This window comes from Myotis davidii, unplaced genomic scaffold, assembly GCF_000327345.1.
Source record: "Myotis davidii unplaced genomic scaffold, ASM32734v1 scaffold187, whole genome shotgun sequence".
NCBI lineage: Eukaryota > Metazoa > Chordata > Mammalia > Chiroptera > Vespertilionidae > Myotis > Myotis davidii.
The window spans coordinates 2,458,808-2,475,695 of record NW_006383018.1 but is presented as its reverse complement, the minus strand read 5'-3'; the positions used below and the strand labels follow the sequence as shown (position 1 = coordinate 2,475,695).

The 16,888-nt window shown below is 36.9% G+C and overlaps 1 protein-coding gene across 4 annotated transcripts in view; it reads right to left on the bottom strand.

The window, feature by feature from the left end:
- Nucleotides 1-16,888, bottom strand: part of CDK14 (cyclin-dependent kinase 14) — a 506,888-nt gene that overhangs the window by 367,948 nt on the left and 122,052 nt on the right. For all 4 annotated transcript variants that reach the window (XM_006779192.1, XM_015558314.1, XM_006779193.2 and 1 more), the window contains 2 exons: nucleotides 13,320-13,565; nucleotides 2,089-2,183 (listed from right to left, as the gene is read on the bottom strand). In XM_006779192.1, the coding sequence (XP_006779255.1) occupies nucleotides 2,089-2,183; nucleotides 13,320-13,565 (341 nt within the window). The remainder of the gene's footprint in view (nucleotides 1-2,088; nucleotides 2,184-13,319; nucleotides 13,566-16,888) is intronic.

Genomic DNA, 16,888 nt, shown 5'->3' with positions numbered 1-16,888 from the left:
CACATCCCCAGTAGGGGGTGTGCAGGAGGCAGCTGGTCGATGTTTCTCTCTCATCGATGTTTCTAACTCTCTATCTCTCTCATTTCCTCTCTGTAAAAACTCAATAAAATATGTTAAAAAAAAAAAGTTAAACATTTAATAGAGTTACTAGCTTACATTTGGAAATCAGCCAAGCAGCACATCTTTTGTGGGAGGGCACTTCAAAATGATTGGTTTGTTTCCTTATAATGAAATTGCATGTTTGCTTCTGTTTGATTCTGATTAAACCAAGTCAGAGCATATGTGAGAACCATCTGGAATAGTCAACAAGGATCAACTCTTTCCAAGGAAGGCCTTACACTGTGGAAACGGTACAGTGTAATGATTAGGAAAATAATGGCTTCAAACCCAATAGATTTGAGCCAAAACAAGTATTGCCATTAACCACCTGTATGGACTTGGGACAAGTGGCTGAAACTCTCTAAGCACAGTTTCCTGGACAAATGGAGATGATAGCAATTTGACCTAATCATATAAGGAATTGTGAGGAGCAAACAAGACAATACACATACCAGATTATATTGAACATAATTGCTTAACCCAATGCAGTTATCTTCATGCTATTAACATTAAATGTACAAGTACTTTTTTATACAGTAGGGTACTAACTATTTTTCTTTAGGAAAATATTTAAAATTTGGGACACAAACCCTACTGAAATTAGCTCAACCATTTAGACCAGGAGTGAGGAACGTTGGCCCTCGAGCTGTATAAGGCCTGTGAAGTCTTTTGGCCTGTTGCCAAGGCATTAGGGGTGAGTTAATTAAATGTTTGACCAAATACAGCAGGCTACTTTTTAAGTCCATGATTTTGTATGGACTGCAAATCATGTATAAATATCCAAATGGTTCTTGGCAGAAAGAAGGTTCCCCAACCCTGATTTAGACCATTACCTAACATTCTGTAATGCTGAGGGAACACAGTTAAGTCATTAACAGCCATCTATGTTGTTTTCTTTTGCATTCCCCATGTTTATTTTTTCTTAACATAAAAAACAACCTTTGTTTTTTCAAATATCTAAGATCTCAAAATTTATACTAGTATTCTTGACTTTCAGCACTTCTGCACTTTCTTTCTCACATGTATCTTTCTTTATCAGGAATATCCCATCACCTTCTTAACTCAAAAAATAATGAACAAAGGAATAAGAACACGTTCCATAAAAGCCAGAAACCACCCAAATCAGCATAATTTCCAATTACATGTTTAAAATGATACTTCAGATAATTTTCTTTTATATCATTTTAATTACTTAGCTTAAAATTTCCTAATTTTTATAATGACTTAAAAGGAGACAAAAGTGGAAATAATTTAGAAAATTATTTTTCAACATCATTTAGTAATGTGATTAAGATAAAACAAGGCTTGTGTCTCCTACAGTTATTTCAGAAATAGTGTCAAGTTTTCTACGAGCCACAGGCCTCCAAATACAGTAACTCCGTGCTCCTAACCACATCAGAAACGTGTAGGGGTGACCTTGTTGAGGATCCAAATCTGTGCCCTAAACCCAGCATAGTATGGGGGGAGAGGACAATTGGCGGAAGAGTGGTTTCTCTGTGAAAATATATCTGGCTTAATGTCAAAGAAGACAGGTAGGAGTCAGGGGGAGAAAGAGTATGCGGTATTTTTAAGTAATTTCTGAAAGATGGGGTAAAAGCTCCTTTTAAAAGATGTCAGGAGTGGCCAATACATTTGGCTTTGTCAAACCAGTACTCTTACTCTTAAGCAAATACTAAACCTCCATGAGAAATTAATTGTATGATTCACCTGGAAACGAATTCTCATCCAAGGGTTCCAACTCCAATGAGGGAAAAAGAAAACAAAGATGGGGGGTGGGGGAGGACAGGAAAGATAAATTGGACAAGTCTGCAAAACTGTTAGCAGGGGAAAAATTCTACTGACTTTTACACTTGTTAAAAGAACAGAAAAAGTAACCTAAGGGGGGAATTTATTATCTATTAAATGAAAATTATTTAAATATAGTGTGACTTAGTATTAAGAGAGCAAGTAGATTTTACATGTGAAATATTCAGAAACCAATGCACTTACTTGCTTTTCCCTTTGTATACTGTAGCATAAGATCCTTCCCCTAGTTTTTCCAGTTTTTCGTACGAGTCAGCTTTTCCAAATTTGGGACTTGTAGGCTGAAAATGGAGCAGAGGGTAAACAAAGCAGATTGTATCAAACTAATTAACAATAAATAACCCAATTCTGCTAAAAATATACAGATCCTCTGTCACTTTTTAAATAATGGTTTTCTGATGCTTATTTTTAAAAAGCAATGCTTACTTAAAAAAACAACAACATAGATATTCAGGGTATAAAACTCCAAATATACAAATGAACAGTACAGAAGTTTAGATTAACCCATAATCTAACCACCCAGAGAAAATCACCGTTAAGATTTCTTTCTCTTTTTTTTTAACTGCCCTTAACTGGAATCTAACCCATTACCCTTCAGTATGCAGTCTGACGCTCTATCTGCTGAGCCAAACCAGCTAAGGCAAATTTTGATATCCCTTCTTCCAATGCTATCTGCATACCGAATATTGCTTTTTTACATAAATGGGATCACACTATCTTGTAACCTGCCTTTTTCCACTATTATGACTATTTTCCATGTCATTATATAATCTTCTAAATTAGGGGCTGGCAAATCCCACCCACCACCTGTTTTCATATGTCCCATAGCTTAGAAAGGTTTTTAAATTTTTTAACAGAGGAGGATCAAAAGAAAAATAAAATGTTATAGCATGTGAATATTAAAAGTCAAATTTAGTGTCCATTAAGTTTATTGGGACGCGGTCATCCACTCATTTATATATTGTGCTATGACTTTCAAGCTACAACAGAGTTGGAGTTACAACCAAGATCGTAAGGCCAACGAAGCTGAAAGAGTTACTATCTGAACCCTGCTGTAAATCATGACTGTACAAAATTCAGGCATATAAAGTTATTCCTGCAATACCTGTCAGTGACAATGCAAACAGATAATCAGATGTATCGTTCAGGTCCACTAATAATACAAAAGGAACTCTCTTTATCTTCAGAAACCAATCCTTAAGGTTTAGCTGCAACAAAATAGCTCTTCAATAAGAAATGGTTTACCCGCTTGGTTGGCAAACTGCAGCTCGCGAGCCACATGCAGCTCTTTGGCCCCTTGACTGTGGCTCTTTCTAAGCCTGAGGAGTACCCTAATTAAGTTAGTAACAATGTACCTACCTATATAGTTTTAAGTTTAAAAAATTTGGCTCTCAAAAGAAATTTCAATCGTTGTACTGGTGATATTTGGCTCTGTTGACTAATGAGTTTGCCAACCACTGGTTTACCCCCTCATGAGCTTAGAAGTGCTGAGAGAGAGATCGCATCACTTCTGTGCTCCACTCCTACCCCAACCTCACCAGAGAGCACTGTCCGCCATGGAAGCAAATTACCTGTTATTTTAATGGCACCATTAAAAAGGGTAATACCAAAACATGTTAGAAAATGATCATTATATGAGAATTAAAAAACATCTTAAAGGGATTATCTGGTCATAGCTATCAGTACATATATAATTGGTCAAAAGTTGTTAATGATTGTGGTACTTTGTAAGTAACCAACTGTAGACGCTTAGAGAAATAACTTCTTGCATAAAGTTTACAAAACACTATTCTTGCTCTCGGAACACTTATGAAACAACACAGCATCCTGACAATGACTATGACTCCTACCATTTATAAGGATTCTGCGGCAAGTTGAGCACATGCCTCTTACCTCCTTGCCATCTAAAATGCCATGAGTGCCTGAAAAGATATGTTTCAAGAATAATAAACCAGAAACAAGAATGGGAAATAAAACAAAAAAAGAAGAGCAATATCTAAGTGAAAATTTGAGGAATTCTGAAAGACAGAAGTAATCAGGATCAAGACTTTGGAGAAAATATTGTGAAAACTTAAAGATCCAACATGTAAGACCATTACAGATAAAAGCAGCAAGAGTCTCTAGGTAAATATGAGACTAAGCAACACAGCTGAGCATGAGGTGTCCTCCCAAGCAAAATGCAGGGACATGTGCACAGAGGAGACAGCTGAGAATGTGGTCCTCAGGCTAGAGGGGCCGAACAACGATGGAAGTAGCCAATGAATACTTAGATTAAACACGACATGCCCACATCCCCACGCCGTAATGCCTGCCTCTCCCATACAATTACAAGAGACAATTTACAGAAAACTGAATATGCTGACAGCAATTCTCACACACACAAATGAGTATACAGCCAAAGATCACAAATCATTTCAGGAATATCAATAAGAGAAGCATAAAATTTAATGAGCAGCTCAACTAAAACCCTGGTAAAAAGAGTTGACATTGCAAAGATAAAAATAACTTTGAATAAAAATGACAGCATCTTCAGAGAGATTAGAGATTAAATATTTAATTAATGAAATAAAACATTTAATAGGCAATAAATAAAAGAATGGACATAAGTGAAAACATACTAAGTTCAATGTTCGAATAAAATTTTCCCAGATAACTTTGGGGACAGGTTGCATCTAAACAGAAAATTTACCCAACAAGCATAATATTTTTATAGACAACACTGGCTGAAGAAAGACAATTCAGCAATATTTTCAAAATGAAAAGAGAAATTATTCCGAATCACGAACACTATACTCAAGATAGTTCCTCAAATGGGATGGAAAAGCTGCAATCTTCCCCCCTTCAAAAAAAAGTCTAGATAAAATGAAATGGACTGGCCAGTGCCCAAGGGGAGGAGGAAAGGGGGGTAACTGAATAAAGAAGGTGAAGGGATTAGCTAAGGAACATATATGCATACCTCATGGACATAGACAATAGTTTGGTGAAAGCCAAGGAAAGGTGAAGTGGGAGAAAGGGGTGAACAGGGGGACACCTATTCTGGGGAACAACTGCAATAACGTCAACATTAAAAATTTTTAATAAAAAAATCTAGATATAAAATCCCATACTATCTCAATATAAGATGAAGCTGGAGTGATGGGGGAATTGCAGGAAGGAAAGAAACAGTAGGATAGGAGAAACAAAACATGTTGAGATTCACTGGATTGACTGCGGATACTGATTAACTACAACTGTTTAAGTTTTAGATGTTTCTAAACTCTTAAAAGTTAATCCCTAGAGCAATGTAAATAGGATGTACAAATTCCAAACAAATTAGGGGGGAAGGGAATAAAAGAAACAATTGCAAGGAAGAGAGGGAAGGGGGTAAAAGTAAGAGGCTAAAGGAGGCGGGTACTCAATAGGAAAGAATGTTAAGTGAAAATCATAAAATAAAAGTAAATCCAAACATAGAAAAAATAAATATTTTTGCAAAATCATGTACTACAGCAATATTGATGGAAGACAGCCTAGGCAAAACAAATGGATTATTGTAGCTCATTAAAATCCACCAACAAATTTAATCATCATAAACTACTTTGAGCCAAATAATGTAGCTTTGAAATGAATGAAACAGCCCCGGTCGGTGTTTCTCAGTGATTAGAGTGTGGCCAATGAACCAAAGGGTCACGGGTTTAATTCCCGATCAAGGGCACGTACCTGGGTTGCTGGTTCACTCCCTACCTAGCCCCGGGTAAGGGCACATTCTAGAGGCAACCAATCAATGTCTCTGTCTCTCTCTCTCTCAACCTCCCTCCCTCCCTCCCTCCCCCATCCTTTCCACTCAGTCTGAAAAGCAATTGGGGGGAAAAAAACCCTCTAGTGAGGATTAACAAAACAATGAAATGTATGAAACAACTGCTAATAGCAATAAAATAAGAAATTAACAAACCCACGATGATAATGGGAGACATGCATCGCTCAGACATCAACAAAGCAAGCAGACAACTAATAAGTAAAGGATATGTGGGCTTGCATATTAGAATTAACATTTCAATCTAATACACATATTAATATTTTTTTCAAGAACACATTTAACACCGACAAAAGATGACCACAGACTAGCCACAAAGAAAATCTCAATATTCAAAATCACAGAAACATTCAGTTGCTTTTTCTGAACACAACACAATAAATTAGAAATAAAGAATAAAAGGGAAACTAAATAGTTTAGCAATGTAGGTTAAAAAGAAAGTCAAAATGGAAAACTCATAAATAAATATGTGGCAGTGAGGACATGACATTTTAAGACCCATGGGATGCAGCCAAATCAATACATGAATTAAAATGTAAATACATGTATACATGTGCACATAAGGGAAGAGGAGAAAGCTTGAAAGTAATATGAGTTAGACATTAAACTGCAGCTAGAAAAGGAACAACATACATAGTAGAAAGGGATTAATAAAGACGATGGACCACCTTTTTTTTTCTTCAAGAAACTTGTAAAGTATAAACCATGTATTGAGTTGAATCAAGTAAAACTTAACGGAAAATTACATTCAAAATTACCTGACTAGTCCTGTGTGGGTTATGTTCTCATGCATTTTTCACCCCCGGGAAACATCTTGCGAATGTCACACTTTACCATCACCCTCCTGGGCCCAAGTTTTAAACAGAAATTTTAAAGCCTACATTAAACTTCAGTATGAAATGACCTTCAATGGGGAAAATATTGTGTTCCCAGTTCCACATTAAATTATTTAAAATCAGATTGAAAAGCCTGTATATTTGCTTTCGTGCTCCTTTAAGAATAAATCTGATCTAAGTTGAAGTAAAAAAGCAGCAGGAAATCTCCTCCTTGCTCATCTGAGGAAATAAACTGCTAATGCATATTTAGAGCAAATGCAAGACATGGTCTCACAAAATGTGTAAGAGAATATTTTATCTGCCGGGTAATTTTCTAAAAATTATTCACTCTTCATAAACTGCCTTATATCATAGAATTGATATAATCATTTTGAGACACAGATCACACTACACTTATGACTTGAAAAAATTGAATTGAGGCCATTAGAAAAACAAGGGGAATGTTTTTTAAAACATACCCCATTCATCTACCAAAAAAATCAAGTAAGAGAAAATGCTAATAGCACAAAGTAGTCTATTTATCTAATTAAATGGATTTGGATGCATTAACTGCCATGGTTAAAATATATTCTATGAACACTGTGATGGCAGAAAATTAATATTTCCCCACCTCTGATGGTCATACAATCAATGTTATTTGCCCTGTGAAACTGATATGTAGATATTATGGAAATACACTGTAACTTATAGATCAATCATGCTAGCTCCACAGCATGAATTGCATACATATAATGCCTGTTTGAAAGTTGTCCTAGTCTACAAAAGAATGGCCTATGGAATAGGCCATGTCTATAATAAGGAATCCAAGTGCTAAGTTTTCAAAGAGGCCAATAATAAAACGCTTCCCATCAAAAGAGCAAAACTAAGAAGAATTCTGAAGGAGAGGTCCTCTTTTGTTTAATAATTAAGTCCAAGCCTTTGGTTTGCCTTTTTTTCCCTTGCAACTTTATTAAATTATCACATTTAAATAAAGATGTCCGACCATCAGCTTTGACTCTTTGATGCCAGGTGCATGCATGGATGGGAAAGAGCCTTATGGGGCACTTATTCCCTGCTTATCACTTCCCTAGAGTGCAGGCTTGAGATAGCACTTTAGAGAACTGGAAACAGGAGGGCTAATCAGGAATTTCTAAAGGATACTAACACTGCAAAGAGACATGGAATTTAATGAGATAATGTTCATACTTTTTTTAACAGAATAAAGGCACAGAGAACTGTCAATTGTCTGGACCAGTGGAAGGGAACATTGGCATGGATAATAAAGAACTGGATATAATATTCCAGCTGAATGGTGTTTGGACCCTGACCTTGCTAGCTCTAGTTCAGTAACGGCAAACCTTTTGAGCTCAGCGTGTCAGCATTTTGAAAAGCCCTAACTTAACTCTGGTGCCATATCACATATAGAAATTTTTTTTATATTTGCAACCATAGTAAAACAAAGACTTACGTTTTTGATATTTGTTTTATATATTTAAATGCCATTTAACAAAGAAAAATCAACCAAAAAAATGAGTTCAACCAACCATTAAAAATGAGGCTGACACGCGTGTCATAGGTACGCCATCACTGCTCTAGTTTATGGTTTGTGTAATCAACAAAAACTAGATAATATCAAATGTTTACTATGTGCCAGGCTTGAGCTCATCACTTTAAATAATTACCTATTAATCCCTGCAAGAGCAGTTTAAGGTTGGTTCTATGGTTATCCCCAGTTGAACATGAAGAATTTAAAGACTGGAGAAATAAAGTAGCTCATCTAAGATCCTACAGCTAATGGCAGAGCAAGAATTCAAACCAAGTTGAATGGAATCAAAAACAGATTTTCTTTACCACCACTACACTGGTCGAATCTACATGGAGATCTAACTCCCTCTCAATGGGAAAAGATATTAAATTATGATTAAGTCTGTCATCTACTGAAACCCTATTCCTAAAAGCAGGGGTGGTTTTCTGAACTGTATTTATGTTTATAAACCACATGAGTATACCTCTATGTTCACTGTAACAATACTGTGGCATGGCTATAAGAATGCTCATAGTTTCAGACTGAATTCATTGAAACAGATTGTAACCTTTATACATAACCCCTTGATTAAGAATGTTGATGAGGAAAACCACAAGTAAGAATCACCACGCTATTACATTATACTATAATTGTGAGAGAGGTATGGGGAAAAGGTGGGAAGGACTCCATCAGAACTATGTGACCTCATTAAACAACCAGGATTTGAAGTGAACACCATGTTGGCTAATTTTTCTTCTGCCTTTGATCTCCAGAACAGGCTCTATCATCCTGCACTTGTAGCCCCATTAAACACAGTCACACTAAGGTAATCCATACTTGATGGGTAACTTGGTTACAAAGTAGATCTAGATGCTGGACAGAGGGATAGAGCCCAGAACCATGCGTGGTGACAACCTGACAGGGGGCTTGGTTCTGTCAAGGAACTGTCTAGTCCCCACAAGAAGGGCAGTGCCAAGATGAGACCCCCCCAAGGATGGCCACTGAGCACTGAAGCGGAGTTTTCGTTTTCAAGTTTGCGCCTCCCTCCCCCTCTGGAGATTGGCCTGCCTATCACAGGGGGTTTTGTTTGTTTTTGTTTTGGTAATAGAAGCATGTAAATTTTGAGTAATTTCTGAAATGTGTAGAGGACAGTAACTTGAATTTGAATATCTGAAACTATGTTCTCTTTAAGTCCCGATGATGACAGCACAGCTCAATAAAATCCCTTCTAACCTGGGCCAGCAGGACGGGCAGGCAGTCTCCTACCGCTCTCCCAACAGTTTTAGCTATTGGGGGGCACAGCTGGGCTGGAGGAGGTGACAGGAAAAGGGGAGGGAAAGTCCATCCTGTCAGTGACAGTACTAAACACCGCCCACGGACTAGGCCCGGGAAAGGTAGGCACTCATAAAATGTCTGAAACAAACCAACAAAATCTGTCAAACGCCTCTTGAAATAAACCAATTTATATGAAAGCACATTGTTTACATTTTGCCTGAATTTTAAAGTGCCACTATCTGGACTGTATCAGGAGGTATAGATGAATGTGACGCTCACTAAAGCCACCTTGATTTCAGTCATGACTCCTGACATAGAGAATGACCAGCATGTGAACATGCATAGAGATGTACACACTGTTAGGAAGATGTTGTATGTATAACAGTTTCTATGCAGTTTTTTTAAAATATATTTTTATTGATTTCAGAGAGGAAGGGAGAGGGATAAAAACATCAATAACGAGAGAGAATCATTGATCGGCTGCCTCCTGCACACCCTACACTAGCGATCAAGCCTACAACTCTGGCATGTGGCCTGACCGGAAACCAAACCATGACCTCCTGGTTCACAGGTTGATGCTCAACCACTGACACTGGTTGAGCTACAACAGTTTTTATAAAAGTTTGTATTGGGTTTTGTATGTTAATTTTATAACTTGCTACTTGTGTAACTTCTCTCATTTTTTTGTAGTAGTTCTTTTGGATTTTCCAGATATACCTTTAAAAATCCACTTGCTTGCTTTCATGATATGTAAGGATGTTATTCAGCTCCTTAGTCTCCAACACCCCCTCGTACCCCATAATTTTGCATGGGAATCAACCAGTAATTTTTCTATTGATTATTTTTAAGTAACATTAATTTTTCTGTTGTTTAAGAATAGAGGGGTGTGGCACTAGCTGGTTTGGCTCAGCAGGTAGAGCATCAGCCTGCAGACTAAAGGGTGCTGGATTCGATTCGTCAAGAGCACATGCCTGGGTGGCGGGCTTGATTCCCAGGGGGCATACAGGAGACAGTCGATCAATGATTCTCTCTCATCTTTGATGTTTCTATCTCTCGCCCTCTCTCTCCCGCTCTGAAATCAATAAAAATATATTTTTAAGTAGAAAAAAAGAATAGAAGGGTGTGGTCCAAATAGCTTTCCTAGTTTTAAGAAATAAACTTCTTTATTTTCATGAAGTTAAAAAAAAAAGTCAATTTAGCACATACTATCTTCGCCCATCTGTTTCTCTCCAACACTTCTTTCTGGATCTTCTCTTTTCTTTGCCCCTACTGAACCTACCCTGCACAGAAGTCTGCTCCAGCGCTTTCTATTCAATGCAGGACTTTGTCCTAGAGCAACGACCTTCAACAGGTGTGCCACAAGAATTTTTAAAATACACAATACCTGACTATTTAGTCAGGGGTACTGACCTCTTTTTCTTTAGACTTTCAAATAAAAAGAACAACAACAGCCAACACAACAACAGTCTGGTGTAAATGAATCAAAAGTATACCTTTTTTATGTCAGGTTGGCAAAAAATATATTTTTCGATGTGCAGCAAAATTTTAGTAATTAGTTTATGTGTGTGCCATGAGATGAAAAATCACTGGTCTAGGGAAATCACAGGAGAAAGACCAGCAGACCACTCCAATACCAGTAGACCACTCCATGGTCTTCTTGCACTCATCCACTCAGAGGAGCTTCAAAGTCCCCTCCCAGTTGCTGTCACTGTCCTAAGAATGGCCCACAGAGCTGCCAGAAAGCCACACTGATGGCAAGGTAGAGTTTTCCCGGCTCTGAGAGTCGTCACCTGCCCCTTGCCTTCCCTGAATACCCCCCCCAATCCCTCCCACACACACACTTTCAGGTACCACACAGTTCTTAAAGCTGTTCGTCATTTGTTCCCCTCGCTCCTATTCTGAGGTTCATGGAGATACCTTCTCTGCTATACAGGGTGGGACAAAAGCAGGCTTACAGTTGTGAGCATGCAAAGCAGAGAGTTCATTCTTGAATTATTAGTACTTATTGCATTATTTTCCATACAAACAACTATAGACCTACTTTTGCCCCACCATGTATTTGTTGCCAATATTATCCATTGTTCTGTTTTTACTATACTAGTTGCTCTAATTAGATAAGGAGTTTCAAAACCTGTCACTGCCTAACCTCCCAGAATCCTCTCCTACTTGATCTTTCAAACTACGTTCAAGCATTACTTTAATAAAAATAAAATCTAACTTTAAAGAGAAATACAGAGAGCACCAGGCAAGTTTCAACTTTCTTTGATAAGGACTTTAATTAATTAAAAACTTAAAATTAAATGTTGAAACCCCATTGTTATTTATACTATGATATACTGATCTTTAAAACTACATGACCCCCCAGTGTCAACAAGCATGGCCAGGCCCACATCCTGGTTTCTATATACCATTTTCCAATAAGTGGAGCCAGGGCTCTTTAGAGAAATAACTGATCTAGGTCTGGGGCTTGGAAAGTACAATATAAGCCAAGACTATCCCATGAGACCAGAAAGCAAGGAAGTACTCAAAAAATAAACAAAGGGATGAAGACATCTCAAAAGGACACGGAGCTGCCAATGGCAAGGCAGGAACAATTTGAGCAACAAAAGAAATAGCACAGCATTAGATTGTAACTAGTATTGCAGATAAAAAATAGGAATAGCTAAATGTAAATTTCGTTTAAATAGTAAATAATTTTTAGTGTAAGTATGCCTGACTAGTATTTGAAAATGCCATTTCTATATACCGTTTATAGGTTAATATATTAAGATAAATATAAAGTATATATAATTCTCTTTCCATAACATAGGCTTAATCATTTACAACTCCTTTCATTTCTCCTAAATGACACTAAGTCTAAAAGTTCTCCTGGAAGTCAGGAATATATTTCTGTGACCTACATGGAAGCTACCTCTCAATCACAAGATGACGGGGCCAGTTTGGGTAAAAGCAGATAATCAATTATCCTCACAAATGTTGCATGAATGACATTTATTTCAGCTTCATTCACACAAAATGTGACACAAAGTTTGCGCGGTGTCATACAGTGTAATTAAATTGAAGTGTCAATACTCTTCTAGCAATTGACATTTCTTGCTCTGTTTCGGCTCTCATGGAATTTAATATTTAAAATTTGTGAAATGGCATGTGTTTCTCAGCATAGGAAGAGTCAAAATTCTCTTGGCATTCTCCTCTTACCTTTTTATTATTATTATTATTATTATTATTATTAGTTAAGGTATTACAAATGTGTCCTCATCCCCCCCATTAACCCTCAACCTCCCCCCCCTCCTCTTACCTTTTAAGAGCATCTATTCAAAAGGTTTTTAAATGTAAGTTAAATCTAAAAATTGCTTAATTTAAAATATAAGGATTTTTTACAATGTTAATGCGGGCTAGTCTTGGAAATATGAGTTTCAGTAGAACAATTTTACAGTCAAAAGCAGAAATCACCTCAGATATTTATTCCTCCTTAGGTCAAAAGGCAAAACTTGATATAGTTTGAGTTTAGAAAATTCTATGATAATAAAAAGATTTCTCGTTAAGAAGATTCAATGTCTAGCCCTTAAATTTTAAAATCTTTGCATGGAAAACAAACTGGACTGAGACAAGTGGATAAATGTTAACATTTATTCCGAAATTACATTCTTTGTGGACTTGCCAAATTCAAAACTGTACTTACTGCCCACACAGCAAAGTTCAATATCCTCTCCAAGGGTTTGACATATCAAAGGATTTTTAATTGTAAATTCTTCTAACTGAAAACAACTAGAAAAAATTATTTTTCCAAAAATAAGTTGAACCATTTCTCATTTGCTTGCTGGGTGCTTATGAATAAAGAGTCTGTGTACAGTTTGCTGGAGCACACTGTCTCCTTGCCAAGACATTAAACCCTGAGAGAGAATGCATCAAAATGCACTGATGAAGCCACCTGTGCTCTTCCAGCACAGCGTGCTACTCTCCTAAGAGGGCTACTCCTGCAGTTTGCCCTCTGATAAAAGACTGCACTTACCGAGCTGGGGCTGGAGTGCCGCCTAACTTTAGGAGATTCTTTGCCAGTGGAGGAGGTCTTAAAGTTAATGCAAGCATTGTTCTCCGAGTGCACCCTCTTTACTTGATTAGTCGGTTTCTCAAATGGGTCAAAAGTGCTCTGTGTCCTCTGGACCCTGACTTTCTTATCCTCAGGAATTGTGTCCAGGGGTTTGATCACTGAGTCCATTCCCTGGCAGTTCCGTGTAGACATCTTTGTGACACATATCTGGGGATAAAAGAAAAAAGAAATTAAACCCATAACTCTCCTCAGGGGCTTTAATATCAAAAATATGCTGAATTGACTTGGGATCATGAACACACAATACAATATACAGATAATGTATTGTAGAACTATATGCCTGAAAATGATATCATTTGATTAACCAACGTCACCCCAATAAAATCAATAAAGAAGAAAAATACGTATTTTAAAATTTTCTTTTCAGTCTAGAAGATAAATAACCAACTAATTTTAACATAGCAGCATGGTTTTTTGCAGAAAAACATAATTTAGTAAAATGGACTATATATTTTAATTTTTGAGTAAATTATATTGACCAGGTGTGGCTGTCATACAATAGAGTTTTATCCACATGGATGACTGATTGATGCAGAACAAAATTAAAGTGTCTATAAGAATCTTTAAACACACACACACACACACACACACACAAAAAAAAAACAAAAAACACAATGCTGGTTTGTTATTCCAAAAAGTATGCCACTTTTAATTTTGGGAGAGACCTAAAAAGGCCACATTCTAACACTACACCAGCTTAAATTACAATGTGAAAAATTCCTCATAATCACTCTGCTTATACTCAAGGCTGACAGTAGAATCTGACCCCTAAAACAGGTTTTCGTAAGGCCTAGACCAGGGGTGGGCAAACTTTTTGACTCGAGGACCACAATGAGTTCTTAAACTGGACCAGAGGGCCGGAACAAAAGCATGGATGGAGTGTTTGTGTGAACTAATATAAATTCAAAGTAAACATCATTACATAAAAGGGTATGGTCTTTTTTTTCAATAGTTTTATTCATTTCAAACGGGCCGGATCCGTGGTCCGTAGTTTGCCCACGGCTGGTCTAGACTCTTAGTGCCCCAAGGTGGTTCTTGAACTCTGTCCCCGGTTTTACTCTACTAGTGGGATTATTTATGAATCATTAAGAGTTGGATAGCCCAGTCGATGTTGCTCAGTGGCTGAGCATCAACCTATGAACCAGGAGGTCAAGGTTCGATTCAGAGCCCAGGGTTGTGGGCTTATCCACAGTAGGGGGAGTGCAGGAGGCAGCCAGTCAATGATTCTCTCTCATCATTGATGTTTCTATCCCTCTCACCCTCTCCCTTCCTCTCTGAAATCAATAAAAATATATATTTTTAAAAAACAGTTGGATAGACTGGCCTTAATAAGAAGAAAACAACAGCTGAGCTAAATCAGATCATTATATTAACTCGTGGGTCATCATGGAAACAGCTAACACAAGATACAGAAAAAGATCATTATGTTTTTCAAAAGTTTTATGCTTGAATATGTGTGTTTGAAATCTGCCCCCATCTTGACTTCATCTCCAAACTTGAATGGGGTATATTAAAACCTTAATATGGCTAAAAATTAAAAGTTAACATTTTTTAAATAGCAAAACTAATGGGTGAAAAGGAATAATACTGTAAAAGAAAAACACTGTCTAATACGTTACAAGATTTGGCTCATATTACTCCGCCAGAGCCCTATTCCCTTCCCAATTTCTCCAACCCCTCTTTCTACACACCTCCCCCCCCCCCACTCCCTCATCTTATTTTAGTCTCTCTGACGTTTGCTCCTTGTTTTCTACCTTATGTTCTAACTCTTTCATTCTCCCTATACTCTGGAGATTTTGTTGTTCTTACTCAATAACTTTATGGCCTCTAGCTTGTCTGAGAAGCTGGGTAGCTTTATTATTCTCTCTAGAGAAAACATAACTTTGAATTTGCTTTTAAAGATTTTTCTTCTTGTGAAGTTACTACATCCCTATTTTACAAGGCAGGAAAACAGAAGATAATTCAGATAATCCTATATTTGTTAAAGTAAAACTATACTGAGTGATATATATAGGATGCTTTCATATGGGAATTAATGTATCCAGGTGTATGAATAGATAGATAGATATAGATGTACGTGCAGTCAGATACAAACATAAATGTAGAACACAATGAAATATACAGAAAAAAAAACACACCAAATTCTGTGTTCTTCAGCATCAACTCTGTCATAAGAATATGTCTCAAACTATTATGCACAAGTTGGATTCTAATTAAGTCAACTGAGAAGAACATCATATCTTTTATAGGAACAAATCAAGGATGTCCACTCTCATCACTTTGATTCAACATTGTATAAGTTCTAGACAATGCCACAAAGCAAGAAAAGGAAATAAAAAGCATTCACATTGGAAAGGAACAAATAAAACCAACTTTATTCACAGAAAACCACTACAGTCTATGTAGAAAATCCAAAGAAATCTACCAAAAAAGAGCCCACTAGAATTAATAAGTTTGTCAAGGTTGCAAGATATAAAATCAACATGCAAAAATCATTTGTATTTCTACATAGTAGCAACAATCAGAAATTTAAATTTAAAAATCAATTTATAACAGCTTCAAACAACATAAAATATTTTGTGATAAATCTGACAAAATACATGCAAGATCTATAGACAGAAACTACAAAACATGGCTGAAAGAGGCGAAACTTAAAGGATAAAAAACCAAGCACAGGAACCAATTCATGGATCTTCAATTTACTGTGACACTTTCAGAAAGAAGCTAATTTCTACATTTCAGCCAGAAAATATTGTTTCTTACTTCATTTAAAAGAAGATTTACAGATGTTTATATAAAACAAATGAGATGACAAATGTGTAAAGAATGATGATATAAAAAGATATAAATGGGGATTGAATTGATACATAAATAATGGGGAAATGGTGACCATGTTTTGACTCCAACTCTATCCTTTAAAGAAGCACCACGAAGCATAAATCCCACAAAAATATCTCTTAATTTTGCCAAGAAAAATACAGTACATTCTATTCAACCCTACATTCTACTTATTATCTGAGGTCTTTGAACTATCTTAGTAAAAGAGGCTTTACTAGATAGAATACTCTTTTTTTTCTATATTTATAGGAAAATATATGGGGAAATTTGTTCTAGGTACATGGGGAAAATACTATCTAATAATAGATAGACATGGTAATTGACCATACCTTCGCTACGCCTCCCATTGGCTAATCAGCGTGATATGCAAATTAACTGCCAACAAAGATGGCAGTTAATTTGCATGTAGCGGCTGGGAGCGTAGCAAGCCAGGCGGCCGAAAACAAGCCAGGAGGCGGAGGCAGGAGCAAAACAAGACAGGCGGCGGAGACGGGAGCGAAGCCCGCCTCAGCGGGTTTCGCTCCCTTCTCTGCTTTGCTCCAGCCGTTGGAAGCCCTATTCTTGCAGGAATCTTCCTGCAATGGGCCTCTAGTTTTACTATAAAACATAAAGTTGTAGTACATGTACACCAA